Source organism: Anolis sagrei, chromosome 5, assembly GCF_037176765.1.
Source record: "Anolis sagrei isolate rAnoSag1 chromosome 5, rAnoSag1.mat, whole genome shotgun sequence".
NCBI classification, from domain to species: domain Eukaryota; kingdom Metazoa; phylum Chordata; class Lepidosauria; order Squamata; family Dactyloidae; genus Anolis; species Anolis sagrei.
In genome coordinates, this window is record NC_090025.1 from 47,484,288 (window position 1) to 47,511,215 (window position 26,928).

Genomic DNA, 26,928 nt, shown 5'->3' on the forward strand with positions numbered 1-26,928 from the left:
GGCTCTTAAAATGTGAAAATCCTTGATCGTAATAATGCCTTCCCCCATCAAATAAATTTAAAGGAGGGTGAGATAATAATGTGACCTGAATTCTAAAAATATCTGTATGCATGCACCTTCAAGTTACAGGACAATTCATTACAATCCCATAAAGGTTTTCTTAGGTAAGTAATACAATCAAGAGGTGGTTTTGCCAGGTCCTACCTATAAAATACAGCCTACAGCACTTGGTTTTTTGTTGGCTGTCTCCCATCACATCTCACTGGGAAATCCTAAAAATTCCCCTAACACTATATGGCGATAAAATCCTATGCAAATTAGGATTGGCTAATTTGAGACAAGCACAAGTTTGTTCAGAAATAATTCTGACAACGAGTGCCTTGGAAATCTAGTCACCCTCTCTAAATCTGACCTACCTTCACAGGGTGACTATGACAATAAATGGGGAAGAGGAAAGCCATATATAATGTTCCCAGCTCACTGCAGGAAAGTCGTGACATTAACGTAACTATTGAATAAATAAACTATGAAATACTCATTCCTTAATTTTTTAGACTCTAAAGTTTCGCTGCCAACTTGTTTTTACAAAATTACTCTCTTATACTTGCAGACTGTAGCCCTAAGCACTCGGAAAAGGAGAACTCTCAAGGTTTTCCAGATCTATGCTGTCTTTTTTTTTTAACATAAATGTATAACACAATTTCGGACTAGTTGGGTTAATCTGAAATATCAACATACAAAGGGATCTTGTAGCACCTTAGAAACTAACCAAGAGAATGAAGTTGGTAGCACAGTCGACAAAAGCTGATGTTATCACCTTTGTTATCTCAGTTAACCCTTAAGTGCTACAAGATCCTTTTGCATACTATAATTGAAGATACCTAACACAGATATATATATATAGGGGGGGGGGGGAGACATGAAAACAGGCAGAAGTCCAAATCTGCCTCCTGCGGTTCTGGTTCCAGAAAGCCTTGGATATCATTCCAGCCACTTGACCAATGTAGAAACCAATGGTGGTGAATTCAGATATCCTTTTACAATCTATAATAATAATAAAACTTGATTTGTACCTCGCCACCATCTCCCTGAAGAGATTCAGGGCAGCTAACAAAGCACTCAAGGTGCCACACATAAAATAGAATTACATATCATCAAAACAATATACAATTTCACTGAATACAAACAATGGACAATGTCAATCAATACAAATTTTAAAAATTCTAAAACACAGTAATATCTGTGGGTCATTTGGTTTCTTCACACATGAACTAAATTGTCGAACAATGGCCGAAGTCATTTCATGACGATAATACATTACTCCAGGTCAAAGGCCCACGTAAACAGCCATTTTTAAAGGTTCGAATGGAAGGTTTGGAGATTTGGGGCTAATCTAAGGAGGGCATTCCAGAGCTGGGGAGCCACCATTGAGAAGGCCCTCTCTCTCATCCCCACCAATCGTACCTGTGACAGTAATGGGACCAAGAGAAGAGCCTCCTCAGCAGATCTCAAGGTCCGCATCAGTTCATAGGAGATAGGTTGGAACCGAAGCATATGCTCAGATTCAGGTATTGGGGTCATTTACTATATTTCTTTTTAGAGAGGAATCTAGATCAGTCGGTTTTTCAGCATCTTAAAGACTAACACTAACATCTATTCAAAGGTTTCTTACGGTAAGTGATAATAGCAGAGGCGGGGAAGGGTGTAGCAGGATCTGACTTAAGATTGCAGGAGTTTCCAATCCTCTTTCTTCCAAAAAAAAAAAAAAGACTGGACATTAATATGCAATCATGATTGGTTTCCCTATTTTCCCCATTTGTTTTGCCATTTCTAGGCTTGCTGCAGATCACAATTAATGATTGTAGTGGGGGAATCTGGTCCTGAGAAAGTGACCCATGCCTGGTGTAAAGGACTGCAATGTTATTTTATAAATGATAACTATGGACTAAATATGTACTGAACCAAAAGTGAACCACAATAAATGTCTAAGTATTTCAGGTGTTACAAGACTTCATTGTATGGGATGTTACATAATTTCATTATCAACATAAACATGAAAAGATGTGACACAGACAACCATATGTTTAAACAAGAACACAAATATGAGACTATTTTAGGAAAAGGAAGAATTGCGATATATTTCTAAATTACTGAGGAAATAAATTCATTCTGCACAATGATTTGATCAACACTCCTTAGATCAGTGTTTCTCAACCTGGGGGTCAGGACCCTATGGGGGGATCGCAAGGGGTGTCATAGGGGTCATCAAAGACCATAAGAAAACACAATATGTGGTTCAGTGTGGGAAGTTTGGCCCAATTCTATCGTTGATGGTGTTCAGAATGCTCTTATCGTAGGTGCACTATAAATCCCAGCAACTACAACTCCCAAATGTCAAGGTCTATTTTCCCCAAAATCCACCAGTGTTCACATTTGGGCATGTTGAGTGCTCATGCCAAGTTTGGTCCAGATTCATCATTGTTTGAGTCTATAGTGCTCGATGGATGTAAGTGAACTACAACTCCAAATTTCAAGGACAATGCCCACCAAACCCTTCCACTATTTTCTGTTGGTCATGGGGGTTCTGTGTGCCAGGTTTGGCCCCATTCTAATGTTAGCGGAGTTCAGAATGCTCTTTGATTGTAGGTGAACTATAAATCCCAGAAATTACAACTCCCAAATGGCAAAATCAACCCCTCCCCCCCCCCCCCCCCCCCCGTCCTCCAAATCCAACCCCACCAGTATCCAGATTTGGGCATATCAGATATTTGTGCCAAATTTGGTCCAGTGAATGAAAATACATCCTGCATATCAGATATTTACATGACAATTCATCAAAGTAGCAAAATTACAGTTATGAAGTAGCAACAAAAATAATTGTGGGGTTGAGGGTCAACACAACACCAGGAACTGTATTAAAGGGTCACAGCATTAGGAAGGTTGAGAGCAACTGCCTTAGATAGATGCAAATATTGGATCGTGGCTGTACTCTCGATTTTGAGCTACGCATAAAGTTGTAATGTAGTTCTCAGCAGTGTCAGCAAATTAAAATATTCCTTTAGACACATAATATTTTAATGTGGATTTAAATCTGTATTTAAACACAGATTTTATGAGGCTATTTTACATGGATATATATGGAATTATGAATGTTAAAAATGAGAAAGGGGCACATATTGCAACTGGCCAATTACACCCATCCCTACCTGAGAGTTTCATGAGAAAATCTGAAGCCATCTTCACAGAGATATCCTGGCTGAAAAGTGCTGACGCTGTATTGGTCACAAAGTCAATGGAGTCTTTTAGCTTAGTGCTGTTGGTGGTAATTCTATCAACAACATTGAGAGGAAAGGATGGGGTATTGTTGTCATCTTTGGGCTCTTCCTTAACCAGAAGAGGAGGGATGGCAACTCCTCCTTGCCCAACTGCCTCAGGTGTTTTTGAAGCCATGGCCACAGCCCCTGTGTGTTCAGTTCCTCCATCTCCTTGCTGCCCCAATCTGGAGTTGTCATTTAGCAGTGGTGACACCTTGACATCCATTTCTGGGACCTCCTCCTTCACTTTGGCTTCTGTCCTCAAGAAGTGTTGATGGCAACGCATGTGGAGTTTCAGGCTGAAGTGGCGAGAAGAAGTAAACGGACATAGCTGGCACTGAAATGTTTCCCCCCGGTCTTGGTGTTGGTGAACCTGAGCAAGTGTGAACAGAAATAATAATATTAATAACCATACCAATAGTAATACATCTTTCAAAAAAATACTATACTTACATTCTCTGGGCTCTTTTCATTTCCTGTCTCCTTAGCCTTTATGTGGGATTCTATTTCTTATTTGCCATTCTCAGTGACCTTAACCAGGGTAGTTGGTATTGTGAGCGTAAATTGGCTCTCCTTCTATATATGCAAGAATTTAATGATGAATATTTCACTATATGGATTTTTGTTCAGAGGTCACATTTTAAAAGTCACAGAATTATTCAACAGCAGACTACAAGGCACAATGCTATCCAGCTTAGTTCCAAAAGCAACAATTTCCTGGAAGATTTATAAATTTTTGTGCCAATGAACCAGTCCTTCTAGTCTTAATACCCTGCAGTGAATGCAAATCCTCAGCACATTTACTTGGAAGAAATGTCTATTGATCTTAGATATCTTTATCTCCATTCTTCTGGGCTGCTGACTACTGTGGGGAGTCTCTAGTTAGTTAATGGCATCCATAATTCTGAATGGATATTTGGAGACATTTGTAATAGTGGGGAAGGCAGCAACACAGTAGGGATGTTTGTGGGGACACCAAGCTGCTTGTTTATAAAGCTATTGTCCTTCTAACTTTATTGTACACCTACAAAACATGGACCAGCTACAAACATCACTCTCGAGTTTTAGAAAGATTACAGAAGTGTTTCATTTGAACAATTAATACTGCAATTTATTTTGAGAAGACAGGCAGACAAGCATCAGCATTCTGGAAGAAGTGAAAACCACCAGCACTGAAAAGATGATTCTCCATTATCGACTTCACTGTACTGGCCACATTGTCCAAATATCCAATCACCATCTCCCAAAGCAGATACTTTACTATGTGGACAGCAAAAGAGATTTAAAGATGGGCTTAAAACTAACATTAAAAAATGTGGAATAAACACAGAGAACTGGGGGCCTTTCCAGACAAGGCTTTATCCCAGGAGCATTCATGTTTAAAAAACACGGATGTTCCCGGGGTGGGTGTCCAAATAGCTGGGAGAACACTGGGACACTCTACCCCCTCCCCAAAAGCCCTAAAAAGGCCCTTTTAAATAAAAAAAGGATTCACCTGGCCTCCATTTTCCTCCTCTGTCCTCCCCTTTTTCTTGGCGTGTCATTTCTATGCGCCAGCAGCTCTCCAAAGGAGGCTGGATAAATACTTTTCTTTTTAAAAGGCCTTTTAAGGGCTTTTGGGGAAGGGGCTGGTATTCCCACAGTTTTCCAGGCTAATTTAGCCAGGAAAACCATGGGAATACTGTCTGGACTACGGTTCTGGCCCGACCTACCTGTCCGAACGTGTCTCTTCCTATGGACAGTTAGGACATTAAGATCGTCTGGGGAGGCCCTGCTCTCGATCCCACCAGCTTCACAAGCACGCCTGGCGGGGATGAGAGACAGGGCCTTCTCAGTGGTGGCCCCTCGGCTGTGGAACGCACTTCATGCAGATATTAGATCGACCCCCTCCTTGCTGGCATTCCGGAGGAAAGTAAAGACCTGGCTGTTTGAATAGGCATTCGACTAAGCAGTGTGATTGATTGACTGACTATCGGAACACGGAATATCGGATAACGTGTTTGGATTCTGATTTCATTGACGAGACCTGATGGATTTGTTATATTGATGTAGTGATGTATTGATATTGATATTATTTGTGATGCTATTGCTTTTAAATGCTTAATGATTTTATATTGTGTATACCTAAATTGTTGTAAACCGCTCTGAGTCGCCTAAGGGCTGAGAAGAGCGGTATACAAATAAAGTAAATAAATAAATAATAAATAAATATTCTGCAGTGCAAACACCAGAAGTAGTAGGTTTATTCCAAGAATGCATGGAATAAACCCACTATCAAATTAATTTACCACAAACCAGGGTTTTCCAGGGTCTAGATCTGCACTGGGAGGCCCTGACACTTGAGCGTTTTAACTGGGAGTTGGTACCAACAGTGCTATAGATTTTGAAGAGGCATGAATAGAGGAAGAAAGGGATAAATATGCCAAGAGGAAGACGGCCCCTCAAGCAAACCATTGTTGTGAGCACTTTCCAATCTAGGAATCTATGTCCTCAATGTGAAAGACCATGTAGATCCAGAAAAGGTCTTCATAGTCACTTATGGACTCAACACCAAGACATTTCCCTCTGGAAGACAATCATAGTTCACCATTAATTATCGCCTATGATGATGAATACTCAGCACATTTACTTGTAAGAAAAGTCTATTGATGTTAGATATCTTTTCCATTTAGCAAAGAATTAGTAGAATAATTCTACACTGTATAATGGCACTGTGTGTTATAGAATGAGACATTTACAGAAGTGGAGACGGCAGAGAGACAGAAGGGTTGACATTTTTGTCTCAGGTAGCCAAGTGTACCTGATGAATTACATGAAGCCTATGACTGTTACTTGCTTCTTCATGGTTTAAAGCAGCCTTCTGCAACTTGGTGCCTTTTGGCCATGATGGCTAGAAATTATAGGAGTGGTACTCATATAGGAAGGTCATTAGCTCAAAATAGGCGGCTTTTAAATGTGTTATTAATGACCTCATTGCACTCACCTATATCAGCATCCTAAAATGCTTCCACCCTGTCTTGGGAACAGAGCCCCACGCTGACCATTACGCAACATTGTGTGACTTCTGATGGAGGCCCTGCCCGCAACTAGGGTGAAAGTGTCACTGGACGCTTCCCCCACAATATGAGAGGCTTCATGTGTTGTGCTGGCTTCAATGGAATCAGCATGGATCCTCTGCAGAATGGCAATGCTTCCCATGTGCGATGGGGAAAGTGTCACTGAGAAGGAGCTGCATGCAGGGTGGCTGATTCGTCCTGCTTCCCCTCTGTTTTCGCCATGAAGCCAGGCCTATGTATTTTATTCATTGTTTTGCCTATAAAAACTGGCTGCATGGTGAAACTGGGAACTTCTGTTGTTCCTTGCAACATATGGCTTACGTGCACAAATAATATGAATTTGTTATTGTCAATTTTCAGTCAAGCTACAACTATGTGTTACAGGTACCTTGGAATAGTGTACCTTCATCATGCCTGACCTCTCTTTGCTTTCTGTTATGGATAATCACATTTCCTTCTCTATATACCCTGGTATTGTAGATGTATGTACTAAACAGACGATATCAGACTTATATCATCTGACCAATCAGATATTTTAGTGGCTTGCTGTGAGTTTTCCAGGCTGTGTGGTGGTGTTCCAGAAGCATTCTCTCCTGACGTTTCTCCCATATCTATGGCAGGCATCCTCAGAGGTTGTGAGGTCTGTTGGAAATTAGGCAAGTGGGGTTTATATATCTGTGGAATGTCCCAGGTGGGAGAAAGAACTCTTGTCTATTTGAGGGAAGTGTGAATGATGCAATTAGTCAGCTTGATTAGCATTGAATAGCCTTGCAGCTTCAAAGCCTAGCTGCTTCCTGCCTGAGAGAATCCTTTGTTGGGGGGTGTTAGCTGGCCCTGTTTGTTTCCTGTCTGAAATTCCCCTTATTTCTGGGTGTTGTTATTAATTCACTTTCCTGATTTTAGAGTAATTCCAGCCATGAAAGCCTTCGGCAACAGATATTTTAGTAATATACAATAGATGGGGAAAAGATCTGTGATTCCAAACTGTTTAACAAAAGTACAATGCAAAAAGATAACATCCTCCCCTTAATTATTGTAGTGAAATGAAAGAGTCTGAAATGACTTTAATGGGTTTTGTGGATAGAATGGGAGCTCTGTTCACTTTTGAATCCTCAAAACAAATTCCTGGTTTAACTATTTGTTCACTCTCAGTATACAACTCTTCCATCAGGCCCCTGGCTAGCAAATCTCACAGTTCTAATTAAAATAAGACAAAGATCGCACAATCCAACAATCTGTCTCCCCACCCAAATTAGGCCAAAAGACACATATCAAGCAAAGTCTCACACAGGTAGTATTTTTTATAGTTATTTCGATATAAAACTTGCATGCCACAAAGGACCTGCCTGAAGAAAATATTACAGTTCTTAGAGTTTTCCGGGCTGTATGGCTATGTTCCAGAAGCATTATCTCCTGACATTTTGCCCACATCTATAGCAGGCATCCTCAGAGGTTGAGGGGTCTCTGAGGATGCCTGTCATAGATACAGGTGAAATGTCAGGACAAAATGCTTCTGGAACATGGCCATACAGCCCGGAAAACTCAGAGCAACCCAGTGATTCTGGCCATGAAAGCCTTTGACAACACATTATAGTGCTTAGTTGTATGCATACAGTCCCTTGCATGTAGGCAAATGGGTTCACTGGATGGTAGCCAAAAGTGAGCAAATATTTGTTACAGATAGCAATAAGGTTACTGCTGTCACCACCCAAGCCGTCTAATTGATAAAAAAGAAATCACAACAGTTTTACCAGTGATTTAAAAATGTGTAGGATTTAAATGGCAGTGGATATTAAATCCCTGACAACAGTCTTATAGATTATGGATTAGACTTCTTCATTGCCAGTATCCCCTGACCTTACCTTCATGTGTGATTTGAGATTGTCCTTGCGTGCACAGCGAAATGGGCACAAAGGGCACTGATGACTTTTCAAGCCTGTATGAATCACCATGTGTCTCTTCCAATAGCTCTTCCGTTTTATCACCAGGCCACATATTGGACACTGGAAAGGTTTCCCACCTTCCTCTTCTGAGGCTTGGATTAAGGAGACATACAAAAAGAAAGAAAAAAGAGAAAACTTTATTAAGTTCTATAGGGCAGGTTCAAAATGTCTTAGGGCATGTTTTTAACAGTATTCCTGCAGAACAGAAGACATTTTCCTTTTATGTTCTCATGCATCTCTTTGAGTACAGAACATTAAGTATATCAAATATACAGTGTTGTACAAATGGGGATCTTATGGTCACCCTGAAAGTGATGATGATGATGCATCCCAATTGTACTTTTGACAACCAGCAGAGGATGCTACTGTGCTTTACTTAGTATTGAAAATATCATCCTGTGGCTAATTCCTTTCCTCTTGACCTATGTAATACAGATAAAGTGTTCAGCTCTCACTTTCTTTCACTTTAGTAGCTGAAATATACCAAGGGAAAAGAGTGCCTGAGTACAGAATAATCCATAGTTCCAGAATGAAAGTATGCTGCAGTTACGAACAAGACGCCACTCCATTTCCCAAACATGAAAACTCAAGAGTCCTTGTTGTTCAGCTAATTTTGTATTGGCCCAAGAAGTCTTTTTCTGTCACTTCAGAAACAAAAGCATCTCTGGGGTATCATCATTTTATTTTTATTTCATAACTATTTCTTACTTTTGTCAGCACATTAAATCTACAGGCTTAATTTGAGCCAAAGGCAGCACAGTCCAAGAATCCGCTTCCAGCATTGGCAATCAGTTAAAGTTAACTTGAAAACATTGATTTCAGTACAACTTAATTAAAGCAAGTTCAATTTGAAAATGCTTGCTAAAGGGGGAACTTTTTTCTGATGTTTTCCTCTACAAAATGTTGTTCGTTTTATGAACACAGATTGGAAGGGACCAAATGTTTTCGTCATCCAATGGAAGTAGCTTTGTTGTCAAAACTGGAAGAAGTCGGAGAAAAAAAGCACAACTGGGGCATTTGAAAAGCAGATGAAAAAGGGAGATGACGGAGGATTGCCCAAGACTATCCCTGCCAAACTTGATAGTTGGGAAAAGGGAGCGAGGAGGAAAAGACAAGCAAGATGAAATGGGAAAGGAGGCAGACACAGGACAGGGCCCATCACATTTTGTGCATGACAAAACACTCCATCAGTTATCAGTTAGATTTGTTACATCCTCAATAAATAAATGTCAGGACAGCAAGACTTTCTCCTGGGCAGGGCTGGCCCTATTGTTAGGTAAAGTGAAGTAACCATAGCAGATGATCGATTATGAGAGCTGGAAAATGATGAAAAGGTATTAAACAAATAGAATTATCTGTGTCTTCCCTCTAAATGAGTGTCCTGCCTTCAGGACTGATAGCCTTCACCAATCATTTTTTCTATTTAGCAAAGAATTAGTAGAATAATGTTACACTGTATAATGGCACTGTGTGCTATAGAACAAGACAACTGATAGTGCTAACACTTGTCTCACCCTGTAATACTCTAAAGGTAAAGGTTTCCCCTTGACATTAAGTCTAGTTGTATCCGACTCTGGGGGCTGGAGCTCATCTCCATTTCTAAGCCAAAGAGCCAGCATTGTCCGTAGACACCTCCCAAGTCATGTGGCCAGCATGACTGTATGGAGCGCCGTTACCTTCCCACCAAAGTGGTACCTATTAATCTACTCACATTTGCATGTTTATGAACTACTAGATTGGCAGAAGCTGGGGCTTACATCAGGAGCTCATCCATGAGCCCCAGATTTGAACTGCTGACAGCTCAGCAGTTTAACCCCCTGAACGTCTGAGAGCTCCATACTGTACTTTACTCAATATTCACTGACTTACAGACAGGTGGAGAGGAAGTGGTCAATCATGTTTCCTCTTTCGTGGCTACTAAGACTGTGAAAGTGATGCTGAGGATATGTAAGGATAAGTACTAATAAGGATGAGAGGGTAACTCATGATAGATTAGATAGCACTACAGCCGTTCTTTGAATCTACAAAAAAAAAGTTTTTAATATATTTCTTAAGAGAACTGGCATTCATCTGATTGGCAGGCAGAAAAGGGGTTTATGCTTACATGATGCAGAGGCCTACAAAATCAACTTTTAAAACTTTATAAATTAAAATATATTATGTTCTGATTATCATAAAATTATGGTTAGGAAAGGAATCAAATAATGTGTTAGATTTATTTTCACAGCTCAATTATTTAGAGTGTTATTCCTCACGAAAAATATATAAAAGTGACCTTGTCTGTATTTATTTACTATATTTATATACCGTCTTTCTCACCTCTGGGGTGAGAAATTTTTGCAACATACTAATGAATTTTTGCAACATACTAATGGCAAAAATTCAATGCAACATGTACAACAAAGAAATCAGAATAACTAATTACTACATATAACTATGAACTTAAAGTAATTAAAACCATTAAAAATAAAACATGCATAAAAATTAAACAATATAAGCAATATAACTTTGCTGCAAGTATAAATGTATGTTCAACACCTGTAACTTGTCATGTTCATAGTCCTTATCATTCAACTAATTATTTTCATGACTAACGGTTAAACAAATGTGTTAAATGAAGTTTTGAATCCATGTGGAATACTTCAAAAGGAATACCATATCACTTAATTTTCATTTGGGCCTCCTCAGCAGTCTAAAACACAGCAAATCTGAACACATGATTCTGAATTAGGTGAGACTGCTTCATGTGTGACTCATGGGAATGGGCAAACTGCATTAAAAATAACAGGATTACATAGCTAGTGTAGCTCTTCCCTGGTCTAATTGTTTATAAAAAATAAGAAGAGGAACAGAAAGAAAAGTGCAGCCTTAATACCTTTCAACTGTCCTACAGAGAGGATCTTGATTTATACTGTTATTCCACTTTGGCAGCTGCTTTGAAATTGTCCCAATCTGTCTCTCCTCCTCCCACTTCCCCCTTGGTCCTCATTTTTTTCAGTTGCTGCAAACTTTGTTCAAACTGCAAAAATAGGCTGTACTTAATTAACTGGGGGTCAAAGAGGAAGGGGAGTCTTCCTAGTAGTAGACTCAAACAAAAGCAAACTGCTGAAGCCTTCCCCGTTAATAACTTTTGCCATCTTAGCCACAATCTAATGTTGCTTGGCCACAAGTGTCTCAATTTTTAGTCTGTCAAATGTTGGATATAAATCTTAGGAACATGGCTAAGACCACAATGCAGCTATTCCTTTGAATACAGCTTCCCCCTTAACACAAATAGGAGTGTTCAACTTGCACAAAAAAAATTATCTTGGAAATACATAAAAATACAACAACTAATTCCAGTAGGGACTAATAAATAATATCAATTCTTAAGAGAATAAACCATCAAAATGAAGTTCAACAGTGACAAATGCTCAATACTCCATTTAGGCAGAAAAAATGAAATGCAGAGATACGGAATGGGGGACTCCTGGGTCGACAGTAATACATGTGAAAAAGATCTTAGAATCCTTGTGGACAACAAGTTAAACATGAGCCATCAATGTGATGTTGCAGCTAAAAAAGCCAATGGGATTTTTGCCTGCATAAATAGGAGTATCGTGTCTAGATTCAGGGAAGTCATGCTACCCCCTCTATTCTGCCTTGGTTAGACCACACCTGGAATACTGTGTCCAATTCTGGACACCACAATTGAAGAGAGATATTGACAAGCTGGAAAGTGTCCAGAGGAGGGCAACGAAAATGATCAAGGATCTGAAGAACAAGTCCTATGAGGAGCAGCTTAAAGAGCTGGGCATGTTTAGCCTGCAGAAGAGAAGACTGAGAGGAGACATGATAGCCATGTATACATATGTGAGATGAAGTCATAGGGAGGAGGGAGCAAACTTGTTTTCTGCTGCCCTGGAGACTAGGATGCAGAAGAATGGCTTCAAACTATAGGAAAGGAGATTCCACCTGAACATTAAGAAGAACTTTCTGACTGTGAGAGCTGTTCAGCAGTGGAACTCTCTACCCTGAAGTGTGGTGGAGGCTCCTTCTATGAAGGCTTTTAAACAGAGGCTAGATGGCCATCTGTTGGGGGTGCTTTGAACATGATTGTCCTTCTTCTTGGCAGGGGGTTGGACTGAATGGCCCACAAGGTTTTTTCCAACTCTATGATTCTATGATTCTATGAATAAGACCTCACCAAAGGACACTATATTATTTTCATCAGAGCTTGAAAAAATTAATTATTTGGAATAGAACTCAGTATCTTCAGTGGACAACTTGGCTGGGAGTTTCTACAAGCTCCTGTCCAAAAAAGTAACTTTCTAATGTTTTCTGCTACATTTGCACAGAACTGTTCTTTTTGAACATTGCGTACTAATAAGAGTTTAAGTTACTACAAAGTTAAATGTGACAGAACTAGTGTATGAGCTGCCAATACCGCATATGGTGAAAGGGCATTCCTCTTATGCAAAAGTTCTAGATTTCACTCAGTAACAAGTCTGATGGCAACTTCTGAAATGTTCTCCCTTTTCAGAATGGGTCTTTAGACTAAATTATGTTTGCATAAAAAATTCCAAAAGAGTGATATTAAGTAGTTCACTCTTAAATATTAATGACATTTGAACAACAACAATATTTCCATGGAAACAAAATTATGAGTTCATACACTATGGAAGAAATTAATATTCATACATATTTCTATACATTTCTTCTGGTTTTCAATTACTGATTTGTTTTGCTAGTAATAGTATTTGTTGAAATGATAATGAGTGAAGTAAATAGGCAAACATATGGATAAAGAGATCCTATAGGCATTTAAGGAAAATTTTGTTCATTATCTTTTGCATAGGGTGATGGTCAACTAGACTGCAACAGCTAAGGACTGTCTCTGGAAGGGAATCACTCTCTCCCTTGAAACATCTTTAGGCAACCAATCTGCAAGGCATAATGCAGCAACAAACATGGGATTGAAACTTGTACCTCAGCTTTGCCAACAGACTTAAACCCAAATTCATTATTTGGAATTGCAATATTGTCGATGTTTGAAGTGGGAATGGAGTTGGACTTTCTAACCTGCTCCAACTTCCATATGCTCATCTGAAAATGTGAACAGAGCCAAACCTGAACATCCACATGCAGGTTCTCTCAAGTACAAATTGATACTTTGCCTTTTGCTGATTGTCAGTCCCAAACAGCTAAATCTTCTGGGGGACAACTACTCAAACTAGAGAGAACCTTGTTGGAGGATGCAAGAAATCAGTGAGTGTGTGTGTGTCAGCTGTAACATAAGATGCATGAAGCTGATTGGTCAGCAATGCACTGGGTGATGGCTGAGCCTGGAACTTTCTGATAGTGTTGCATTTTTGTTCAGGTTCCAGCTATGCAAGTACTCAGAGAAGTGAGAAGCAGAGACAGACAGACTGATTTGCTTCTTGGTTGCTGGAAGGAAGTATCTCATATGGACCCAGAAAGGACCATTTTAAAGTATCTCTGAAAGGACATTTAGTGAGCTGATACAACTGATCATATTGTACATATGTTGTTCTGAATCAAGAAGAGTAAACTACTTATTTTTTTTACTGTTCACCTGCATGGCATATTTTCTTTCGCTGGCAAAGATGTGTATGGGCTAATCAAACATGAACTACACGTGGTTTATTTTACATTCCACCACAAACCTGCCTGGCGACTGTTAGCCAGAGGACCTGTTCATCAGCCACCCGAAGACTGTGGAATGACCTGCCAGAAGAGCTCCAATAGCTAAATCAGCTGTCGGTATTTAAAACACAACTGAAGATCTCTCTCTTCAAGCAGGCCTATCCAGTCAATTTGAACTTGTGAATTTTAACCCGCAGGGTGAATTTTAATCTGTATTTTATCTACGTATGTTTGTTATATGGTTTTTAAGAGTGTTTTGTTTTATCTCACTGTTTTAATTATGTTGTACTCCTCCTCGCACCACAAGGAGAGGCGGGTAATAACTAAATCATCATCATCATCATTTGAACAGGACCAGGGCCGAGTAAGATGGCTATCATGTCATGTCTGGGCCTTAAAAGCTTCTAAGAAAAATGGGTCTGGAAGTAGCTTTTGCAGAGTAAGTGGGTCATATGTTTCAGGCATACAGTTCAAGATAGTATCAGGGAGCTTACTGATAAGATTGCCATAAAATCTGGATAGCTGGATTTTGTCCAAATTTGACATGGGCATTTGCCCCAGTTTCATATATAGCATGCTGCTATATAACTCTTTTTATAACCACTGGCTTCTTATTTATTGCTTTATTTGTATACCGCCCGAGGCTTGAACTCTATAGCTGAGTTTCAACCAGAACAGACCCAATGCAACCAGGCTCTTATTAAATCAATGGGACTACTCTAGTAGGGACAGGAAGGAGGATTCAGGCCAGCAGTTCTTCCATGTAGAAAACATGCCCTGCAGTTTTTAGCAATAGAACAGCATGCTCGCTGACCTCTTTGAAAGTATCAAAGGTAAAAAAAATACAGAGTATACATTAAATGTAAATAAAGAAACCACATCTATGAGGACTAAAGATAGAGAGGCAGGTCAAAGAAGTAGGTGTGAAGGCAGTGATACAATCAATGGGTAAGAGATCTGATGAGGTTTTAAAAACCCATTGAGCTAGAGAAGGACGTTGCACATAAGAGGTCATAAAATCTAATTATACAAGGGAAGAAGCTGTGTAAAAATGTAATGGCTAAAAGAGCAAGAGAATAGCTATGGTTTAAAGCAGAGATAAATACCTGGTGCGTATCCCTGTGCTGGATTACAGTTTCTATAATCTCTGACCGCTACCCATGTTGTCTAGAGTTGATCATGGGAATTTTAATTTGAAACATCCGAAGGGCTCCAGATTGCTTATCTCTCTGGTTGAAAGACACAGAATGGAGCTTTACTACTGAAGTTCAACAGGTTTGGGTTGCTGTGAGTTTTTTGGGCTGTACGGCCATGTTCCAGAAGCATTCTTTTGTGACGTTTTGCCTGCATCTATGGCAGGAATCCTCAAAGGTTGGAAACAAGGTTTCTGTTGGAAATAAGGCAAATGAGGTTTATATATCTGTGGAATGTCCAGGGTGGGAGAAAGAACTTTTGTCTATTTGAGGCAAGTGTGAATGTTGCAACTGGCCAGCTTGGTTAGCATTGAATAGTCTTTCAGCTTCAAGGTCTGGCTGCTTACTGCTGGTGGAATCCTTTGTTGGGAGGTGTTAGCTAGTCCTGATTGATTCATGTCTGGAATTCCTCTGGAATGGCCTCTCTGTGTAGTCTAACATGGTGGTTGTTAGAGTGGTCCAGCATTTCTGTGTTCTCAAATAATATGCTGTGTCCAGGTTGGTTTATCAAGTGCTACCATATACCATGCAGCTGTGGACAAGTCTACATAGGGACCACTAAATGCAGTATTGCCCAAACACGAATCAAGGTACATGAAAGGCACTACATACTAATTCAACCAGAGAAGTCAGCCATAACAGAGCACCTGATGAACCATCCTGGACACAGCATATTATATGAGAACACAGCCATGCTGGACCAGTTTAACTACTACCATGTGTGACTACACAGAGAAGCCACTGAAATCCACAAGCATGTGGACAATTTCAACAAAAAGGAGGAAACCATGAAAATGAATAAAATCAGGCTACCAGTGTTTTAAAAAAACCCTCTAAAATCAGGACAGTCAATAAAGAGCAACACTCAGAAAACAAAGGAATTCCAGACATGAATCAATCAGGGCCAGCTAACTCCTCCCAACAAGGATACCCCATGCAGTAAGCAGTCGGAACTTGAAGCTGCAAAACTATTCAGTGCTAATCAAGATGGCCAATTGCAACATTCACATTTGCCTCAAACAGACAAGAGTTCTTTCTCCCACCCTGAACATTCCACAGATATATTTTCTCGTTTCCAACAAACCCCACCACCTCTGAGGATGCCTGCCATAGATGCAGGTGAAATGCCTGGAAATAATTATTCTGGAACATGGCCATACAGTTTGGAAAACTCACAGCAACCCAGTTATTCCGGCCATGAAAGCCTTTGACAACACATTCAATAGGTTTGTTAGCGTACACTGCTTGGATGGAAGACAATCTCAAAAACGGGCTGCTCAGAACTCAGAGGAAAGTGTAGGGTATACATACAAGACACAAAACAAACCAGGCTCTGTATGTGGCACATCACCTGAGTAGAGCCAGTCCTATGTAAATCTTATTTAAGAAATAAATTGATATTTTAATAGAAAGGTAAACGTTCTCCCTTGACATTAAGTGCAATCATGTCCGACTCCGGGTTGGTGCTCATCTCCATTTCTAAGCCGAAGAGCCGGCGTTGTAAGTAGACACCTCCAAGGTCATATGACTGGCATGACTGCATGGAGCACCATTACCTTCCTGCCAGAGGGGTGCCTATTGATCTACTCACATTTGCATGTTTTCGAACTGCTAGTTTGGCGAAAGCTGGGGCTAACAGTAGGAGCTCACCTTGCTCCCTGGATCCAAACCTGCGACCTTTCGGTTAGCTTACTAGAAAATCAGTAGAAAAATTAAGGTTCAATTCTTCACTCATCAAATGAACAACTACCTTGAATGAGAATGGGCCAGTCATTCTCATTCAGCATTATCTATCTTACATTGTTGCTGCCATAATAAAACGGAGGGTGGGATTGAACTACTGTATATATGCCTCAAGAAAGGCAAGATAAAATTGTAAATCTGCAAACAAATTCCAATAATATGTTCAACTAAAGCAAGAAGTCCTATATAACGTGTATTGAGGATGACAACACAGCGAGGAAGATGTATCCTAGTCTGATTGTGCTGTTTTCCCCCCTATCTAACTTTTATTCACGTGTGCCTAAAAAAACCACAATTTAAATTTTAAAAAGACACAGAATCAATTCGGAATTAATGATGGAGAAAGATATCCTAACCTAGAGCAGAACAACCCATACCTGGGTTAGTGGTTTTAGAAGTTCTTCCTTTAGGGGCTGGGAGTAACAATAATTCCAAAGACTGCGGTGGAGTTACTTTCTCTTGCTTCATGTCTGAAAGCTGCAGGGGATCTTCTACAACCAGCGACTTTTTCTTCTCAGCCAAAAGACTGCCTGCCGCTCTGGCTGCAACCTCCTTGAGCAGAGCTGCCGAAGAAGTCATTGAGGCGAGAGAAAGGAAAGAGCTAGCTGGCGGTGGGTGGTCCTGCCCAGGAGTCATGCTTCTTTCGCTGACTTTCTTTGATAATGCCGCTAAGGTGGAGCTTGCAGACTGCGAACTAAATGGGGAAGAAAAGGTTTCAAACCTTATTGGATCTTCAGTTCGAGAAAGTGACTTATCCTGAAGGACTGCATTGGCAGCTGCTTTCAGTTTTAGGATTGCAGAGTCTGGAGATAAGCTGCAAGGGGGAGTTGAGTTAGGCAACCATTTGCCCTGATTCCATATAAACCGGTTGCTTGAGCTGTATTGGTCATTTTGTTCCTGTTTTTCAGCTAGCTTTCTAGCAAGGACACTTAGCTGCTGAGCATGATGGGTAGGTGGAGAAAAGGAGATATTTGAGCCTAGATTTACAGGGGACTCAACCCTGCCGTTCACTCTTATACTAGTGTCTAGCTTGAGAGAACCAGCCTCCAGCAGACGTCTCAAGTTACTACTCAGTGGCTTATTTGAACCAGGAGTGTCATCTTCGCACACAGAAGACACACCGGGAGAAAGGTGTTCTTTGTTTTGTAACATATCCCGTACAGCCTCATTCTCCACCGTTGCCAGCTCCAATGTATTGCTGCTAGGAGTTGCACTTCCCAAGGAAGTGTCTGGAGATGTGGACTGTTCTTGGAGTCTGTCCTCAAAGGACAATTTGAAGTTCTCCTGGACCTCTCCATAAGATGCTTCTGATGGGGTTTCTGAGGAGTTTCCATACCAATGCTCCTCTTCGCTAAGCTCACCTTCAGCTTCTTCCTGTCTAGTACCATCTGTGGAGAAGAAAAGAGAGCATTTTCAAATATGGTTCAAATTATATTTATTTATTTACAACATGTATTCCACCCTTCTCACCCCAAAGGGGACTCAGAGCAGCTTACAAGTTATATGTACATACAATATATTATATTAGCATAGTACAATATTAGTATTATATATTGTACTATACCACTATACTGTAATATTATTAGTAATATTACATGTAATATGAAATATAGAGATATTATATTGTATTATTATTAGTATTATATTGTATTATTATAAAGTCAATAGACTCAAAATAGACTTTTGTCGTGGGGGAGCAACCAGCTGACCGGTGCATCCTTCCACACCTTCACATGCTTGGGGGGAGGAGGAGGAAAGCATGGAGCCCCTGACTGTACTTTGTGGAGCTCCATGGGCTCCATGGAGCACACTTTGAGAACCGTTATTCTATATGGTTAAGATAAAAAGTAACAACTTCTACCCTGCTTCCCAATGACTCTGGTAACCGTTATGTTACTAACAAGTAATATACAAGTTGAGCATCACTTTTCTGAAATTATTGGGACCAGAAGTGTGTTAGAATTTTGATTCTGGAATACTTCTACTTACATATACATATATAATGAATTGTCTTAGACACAAAGTCTAAACACAATATTCATTTATGTATCATATCTACCATATACACATAGCTTTAAAATATTGTGCAGAAAACTAAATTTGTGTACATGCACTCATCAGAAAGCAAAGATATCCATATCTCAGCCATCCATGTGGACAATTTTGGATTATTCCAAATTTTGGAATTCCAGATAAGGGATGCTCAACCACTAATAGATTATGTTGCATGAAACATGCAATGTGAAGACATTGGAGATTGCTAAGATTTGCATGCCAGTTTTCCAAAATATTATTTCCATGTTCTGAGTACAATTGAAGGGTCTGTTTCATCTTGTAAGATTCCACAGTCTGGTTGACTTCTATACATGGAATGGGGACGAGGAGGGACTCTTGCTCACTTCAAGCAGCAAAACATCTTGAGCTAGCTTTACTCTTCAGATAGTTGCCCTGAAGGATTGGAAGACCCTCTGGTAAGGGCATGGGCAAACTTTGGTCCTCCAGGTGTTTTGGACTTCAACTCCCACAATTCCTAACAGCCTACCAGCACTTGGAGAGCTGAAGTTTGCCCTTGCCTGCTCTAATACTAAGGCCGAAAAATGCTACTGCCCTCTCGTGTTGCTAGATTGCCACCAGGATTTTATGTTCAGGGAGTGGTGGGCTTTGTAGTACAGCAGCACTCCTTCTTCTCAATCTACTTAGGTGCAATATTCACTGTTGAGCAAAAGATAGTGTACCTATGTGCATTTAACACTTTTCCAACTCAACACACACATTTTAGGAAGGAGTCTTGATTATGTTACATTTGGAAAGTGCTAATATTTGTATACTATTTCACATATATATTTATTTTAAATATATGATTTATATTTTTCCCTGCTAGAAACTAAAATGCCACCCAGGTCTTTCTGCAGTCAAAAACAGAATAGCTCTTTCATAAGATGGTACTTTAAAGGAAAAAGGAAAAAGGAAGAGCACCTCCAGGAGAATTGTAATTTTTCAATTGAAAACTGTTTGCTTCCTTAACCACATTTTCTCATCACTGGCAGTTCTAACATATCTTCTCTCTCCCGAGATCTGACTGGCAGTGTTTAAAGGGCAGTGACCCTGGATTGCTCTTGCTCACAATAGGCATTCAGAGAGACACAGATATGACCAAAGAATTTTTTTGTGCATCAGGCTGACCAATCAAAATGTAGTCAAGAACAATAGCAATGTTAAAATTAAATGGATGCTATCCCTTCTTGCCAGATATCTTTCTTAGGATGATTGCTTTGAGAAGTGAATGTCCCGCAGCATAAAAAAGAGTCACTGAAATGCCGTATTACAATGCATTGCCAAGAACATGGGGAGGGGAGGAGGAATCTAATCACATAGATGTTGGGTTTATATAGTAAATGATGTGGCTAAAAATATCAAACTCTGGTAAGGTGAACGGGAAGATTTCCAAAGAGAATTATTCCTTGAGCATATATCTACTTCTACCAAGCCATCCTCCTCCTAAAACCTCCCAACTACTGCTGAATTAATAGCTGGTTTGATTCTTTCATTCTTTTTCATGCTGACTTTGAGTGAAAAACAAAAGAAATTAATATGTATGGTATGTCAAATTCAATATCCATGGTTTCAATTATCAAACTCCACCCCCACCCCTCAAAGTGTTTGTGGACCTCTCTAGGTTCTCCATTGTGAATCTGTATCCTTCCAGCCCAAGTAAAGTTAAAATATAGGGTTTGCTATTATCCATGATTTCCAGCAACCATCAGTTGAACCTGTGTTGAACCTCACTCAGCACATAGAAGATGGTTTTGAAAGGCAGATGATTACAGGAGCTGTTATCATAGACCTGTCGGCAACTTAAGACACTGTAAATCATTGTCTTCTCCTGAGAAAAAAACTTATATCACAAAGGACTACTACCTCACCCACTTCATAGGAAATCTGCTACAAAACAGGAGCTTTTTTGTTGAATGCCAGAGTGAGAGAAGCAGATGGCAGACAGAAGAACGGCCTGCCTCAGGGGAGCATGATTGCTCCATCAATGTTTAACATTTACACAAATGATCAGCCTCTGCCAGAAGAGACAGAGAATTTCATCTAAGTGTCCATGTGCCAACACTGCCCAAGCAGGGAGTTTTGAAATGGTCAAACAGAAGCTCTCCGAAGCTTTAGGTGATCTTACTGTCTATTACAGGGAAAATCAGCTGATTCCTAATCCATCTAAAACACAGACGTGTGCTTTTCACCTTAAGAACAGACAAGCACCTTGAGCTCTTTGGATTACCTGGAAAGGAATTCCACTGGAGCATTGCAGCACACCAAAATACTTGGAAGTTACCCTGAACCATGCTCTGACTTACAAGAAGCATTGCTTGACTATCAAGCAAAAAGTGGACGCTAGAAATAATATCATATGAAAGCTGACTGGCTCAACCTGGAGATCACAACCAGACACAGGAAGACATCTGCCCTTCCACTTTGCTACTCTGCTGCTGAGTACGCATGCCTAGTGTGGAACACATCTCACCACATTAAAACAGTGGATATGGCTCTTAATGAGACATGCTACATTGTCACAGGATGTCTGAGCCCTACACCATTGGAGAAATTATACTCTTTAGCTAGTATTGCACCACCTGACATCCGTCAGGAAGTAGCAGCCAACAATGAAAGGACCAAGGCAGTGACATCTCCAGCCCATTCCCTGTTTAAGTATCAGCCAGTACGCTAATGTCTTATATCAAGAAATAGTTTTATAAGATCTACAGAGATACTCGCAGGAACACCTCAGCAAACGAGAGTCCAAAAGTGGCAGGCTAAAACCTGGAACCTCAAGCCATGGCTGATATCGAATGAGAGACTCCCTCCTGGGCACACAGAACACTGAGAGACTTTGAAGGCACTGAACAGATGGCACTTTGGCACCACTAGATGCAGAGCTAATCTTAAGAAATGCGAGTGTGGAGAAGAGCAAGCCACAGACCACCTATTACAATGCAGTCTAAGCCCTGTCACATGCACAATGGAGGACTTTCTTATTGCAACACCAAGGCACTCCAAGTGGCCAGCTACTGGTCAAAGGACGTTTAGTATAATGCCAAGTTTTTAAACTTTGTTTGTGTTAATAAATACATTACAACTGTACCCTCAGTTCACTTCTGACATGATAAATAAATAAGTAAATAAGTAACCACTGAGTATCTTGGAATGTATCCCCTATGTATAAGGATGTTTTGCTGTGTGTACCATTTATACATCTGCCTAATTGTTACACATTAACAGCCTTATCCTATACAAAGTTGGGGCAACTTTAGTCAACAGAAACTAAACTAGCTTACCTGTTCCTAACTCCTCATAACACTGTAACCAGGAGGTTATATACATTGCAGAATTTTATCTGCTGCTTACTATATTAACAGCTATGGGTTCATTATATGCAACAGACCACCACTGATACACAGACCTCCATTTTGAGTAGGATTGCTGTTGATGATATTTAATCAGCTTTCCCCCCACAATGTTGAGATCTATTGCATTGTATTTCTATTTAAATATAGACATTATTTTTAAATGTGAATCTATGCATATATATAGAATATATAAATTTTAGAGACAGTAAGGTGTAGTGGTTTGATTCTTGGACTAGACTAGAAAATGAATCCCCACTCAACTACAAAAAAATCCCTGGTAATCTTGGTCAAGCCATGCTCGTCTGAAAAAACTTTGCCATAGAGTTTCTATATTTTATAAATAGCAAATGTGTTTCTGTTTATTTTTAGAATAACCCTCAAAGAGGACTGATTTGTGGGCTTTCTAAAGAATTTTAAAAAATCACATAACATGTCGAGCCTAGGCTCCTTTTATTTTTTCATTGCTACATGATTTCCAGTTCTTTAAATTTCTGAATAACCCTTTCAAGCAACCCAAACCTTTAAATTAATATTTTTCACAGCAGTTAACAAGCTCACAGCAACAATCTACTGATTCTGTAATGTGGCTTTTTTAAAGAATAATCTTTTTTTTCCCCACAATCACATAGCACATGGAGTTTAGTCCCCTTTTATTCTTACCCAGAAACACAAAATTCCTTGTGAAATGGTAGACAAGCTTTACTTTTGCCTAATATTAAATCTGGTGGTAGTAGGCAGCCTGAATTAGTACCAAAGTAAAGGTTAGCAACCCTGCTCTTTCTTGTGCTTGTAAAAGAGAGGTCCACATGCATTCTACTTGTCTGATCCTAATGACACATACTAATTACCCATGCTAATTATATATATTTACCAGCATGTTCTCGTGTCATTCTCCTAACCATATTTTCATTAAAATCCTTACTAATTTGACACCAGTGCCATAATGCAAAATGTGATGCCCTATAATAGATGAGGAGCATATGGAACATGTCCTCTTTCTCTTTCTGGACTGAAACCTTTGGCTCAATCAAATGAAGTTTGGCTCACTGAAGTTCAGTTCCTGCAACTCAAAATAGATTTGTTTAGTAAGTGCACAAATCAGCCAACTATGAAGGGAGATTCAGTTTTAGCTGCAGGAACATTCTGATGGCAAATCGTTTTAAAAAAACATGTTAAGATTTCCCTAATTTAAGATAGCAATGTGGCCCTAATTTACTCTATAAACTAAAGCAATCTGAAGTCACTGAATGAGAAGAAGATAATGGTGTATAGGCTTAGGTCTCAGGGAGGGTGCCTCCTCTTTTGGATACGTAATGAGCAAAGAAGAGGGAAGGACCATCTTTCAAGAACAGAACATATGCTTTCCATTGTTTTACCTTAAGGTTTTCTTTTCATGTCTCGAGTGACTTGAGAAACTGCAAGTCACTTCTGGTGCGATAGAATTGACCATCAGCAAGAACGTTGCCCAGGGGACGCCCGGATGTTTTACCATCCTGGGGGAGGCTTCTCTCATGTTCCCACATGGGAAGCTGGAGCTGACAGATAGGAGCTCATTCCGCTCCCCGGATTTGAACAGCTGACCTTTCAGTCAGCAGTCCTGCTGTCACAAGGGTTTTACCCACTGCGCCACCGGGGGGCTCCATCTGAAGGTGTCATGTCAGGTTAAAGGCATGACGCCTTCAGGTAAAACAGTCAGCATGCAGATGATGAAAATGACCTGTGACTGACTGACTGAAGATATTTATATTCCACCCTGTATCATAAAATCTCAGGGTAGCTTAAAATACAATAAAATCAGCCTATGCATTATAATAAATAAATAAATAAATAAATAAATGCACATTCTAAAGCTATATCAAACAATAGAATAAATTTAAAAGTCAAATTTAAAACAATATAAATAAACAGATTGGATTAAATGATTAAGGCTAAAAAGCTTTAATAAAAAGTTTTTACTTAATGCCAACATGAAACCAGTATTGGGGTAGAGCAATGTGGAGAGGAGGGTAAGAAGCTGTTGTTGTTGTTAGGCTGCCAAGAGACTACTAGAAGAGTGCCACAGCTGAGTAGGCCTTCTCCCATGTCCTCATACAGTGGTCCCACCCAGCAGACCTCACTCCTTGGCCTCGCATATATTGCAAGACTTGGTCTTTCAAATATTAAGTTTTCAAACTGCTTAGGGCTTTTAATGCCATCACCATCTCCTCAAATTCAGACAGAAAATGTGTCTGCAGCCAGTGCAATTCCTTTGAAGGATTAACAAGATTTCTGTAAGCTGTTGCAGTTAGCAATCTAGCAGCAGCACTTTGTACTAGCTACTGCATCTGTATCATTTCCAAGGGCATCCCCACACAGAATACACAACAATCGTCCAATTGGAAGGTTACCAGTGTCTGACTATTATGGCTATTTTATCCCTGTCCATAAAAGGTCATAGGTAGTAGATCAGTCACAGCTGACTCCAAGCCACAAGGTCTACTTGGGCCTTTAGTGGCAAGATGTGGATTTAGATGGATTCCCAAGTTACGCACCTGCCTGCACGGTGGAGAGCAACACCATCTAGAGCAGATCACTTATCCCACTTCCTGACCCAGGAACTGCCAATCCACGGAGTTTCAATTTTACTGTAATTCAGGTTCAAATTATTCTCTCTCATGCATATTATTACAGTATCTAGTTACTGGTGAAGAACCTGCATAAACCTGATTACAATGATTAAGAGAAGCAGATCTGAATATCATCAGGATTCTGAGGCTACTCAGCTCCAAAATTCCTAATGACTTTGGCCAGAAACTTCATATAGATACTTAAGAATATGAGGAATAGAATGGAACTATATGCCTCTCCATATCTTAAAAGTCATGGGGCCAGGCAACAACCTTCCAGTCCTGAAAATAAAACAGAACATGATAGCACAGTGCCCCGTACTTATCTTGCAGAGTTGACCCTACAAGATAGCACAACCAGTGGAATCAAAAGCAGTTGAGATATCTGGGAACCTCCAACAGAACAAAACTTTATCTGTCTTTAACCTAGAGAAGATCATCAATCAGAGCAACAAAGACTGTTTCATATGGATCTAAAACCAGAATGAAATGGGTCCAGATATTTTTTTTTCTTCCAAGAACATCTGAAACTGCCCAGCCATCACATCTGAGCACTTTGCTCCAAAACAGTTTTCATGTATCTCAGGAAGGCCATGTTCAGGAGAAGATATACTAAAAATCTCCACATGACTACCTGCCTCTTCTAAAGATCAATCAAGGTGAATGAGTGTCAGGATTATATATAATGAGATGGATTCATACATAATGTCCACATCATCAGACCAAAACAACTGAAACTGAGCCCAAGTACCTTGACTGAATGACACCCCAGACACCTACCTAGACTCTACAATGATGGTGGCATCATGTTCTGAGTTAAGACAAGCCACTTTCATTGAATTTCTTAGAAAATTTGTTGTAGCAGATGACCTAAGACACCAGGGAGCCCCAATATTAGGCATCACGAACATGCAGACTAAGTCTTGACTCCAAATAAAAACTTGTTTCTGCAGCCTTACCTATATGAGCAGCAGGGCAATGTGTGCTGTCTGATCACTTCTACTTAAAGCAAACCCAACAGAAACAGACTGCTGAACTTTGGTCTTAAAGTCTATCTGAGTTAATACTCTTGGTGATCCAAACTGATTTCATACATTCAACAACTTCAAGTAAAATTTAAAACCTAACTTGCCCTTCACATTGCCTTGTCTCCCAAGCAAAACAAAGGACTTCTTCCTCCTCTTTCTCAGAATTGTATCAAAAAGCTCAGTGGGTCCTTCACGTGGGTGCAAGCGTACTTCATCCTGCTAATAATTCTGAAAAATACAATGCCCTTTTTTAAGGCCACTCAGATTAAAACATCAATGCACTTTGATGCAAGCAACATTTTTTTTTACTGCAGCTTCTCATTTAAACTTGCCAAGGTCGCCAAGGCAACCAGATTGCAATTGCTCTTCCAGGGGAGAAAGAAGGTGCAGAGAGCACTGACTGGCAAGAAGAGTGCATAAGCATGTTCCATCATACACAAGCAGTTTTTCAGTAAAGTTGAAGAGTTATTGTGTAATATTCATGAAAGACTCCGCGAAAGAGAAGGAGGATAAGGATGAACCCTATCATTTATTTTAAACATGCTGGGAAACAATAAGTCAAACACAGGACAGACATGAAGCGGATGCTTGTAGAAATTACCTTGGCCCAGCAGTCCAGAAGGTAGCCCTGGGTGTATATGTTTGTCTTAAGGTTAGAGCAGCTCCAAATTCCTTATTTTGTGATCCAGTTAGAGCGGGAAGAGTGAGCCCCAACTGTGCTCCCAACAGAACAATCCCAGGGGATTTAGTATTCCGTAAAATGGGTCAAACTATATACAACCTGCATGGCTGTGTCAGTATGCACCAAGTTTAGCTGGTACTCACCTCTCCACTCTACAGGCCCAGGCAAGTGAGGTGAACAGTATGTATTATGGGCCTAGAGAAAGCCTGCTCCAGGTTTAAGAAGAGAACATGTAATGAGAACTCTGGGTCCTTGTGAGACCTATCTAAATAAATAAAAATGCTCTGTTTGTTTTGAGTGACATTGTAA

General features: G+C 40.0%; 1 protein-coding gene across 4 annotated transcripts in view; it reads right to left on the reverse strand.

The window, feature by feature from the left end:
- Window positions 1-26,928, reverse strand: part of ZNF827 (zinc finger protein 827) — a 170,876-nt gene that overhangs the window by 105,574 nt on the left and 38,374 nt on the right. For all 4 annotated transcript variants that reach the window (XM_060778876.2, XM_060778877.2, XM_060778878.2 and 1 more), the window contains exons 2-4: window positions 17,273-18,283; window positions 8,233-8,405; window positions 3,207-3,687 (exon numbers count right to left, since the gene is read on the reverse strand). In XM_060778876.2, coding sequence (XP_060634859.2) covers window positions 3,207-3,687; window positions 8,233-8,405; window positions 17,273-18,283 — 1,665 coding nt within the window. The remainder of the gene's footprint in view (window positions 1-3,206; window positions 3,688-8,232; window positions 8,406-17,272; window positions 18,284-26,928) is intronic.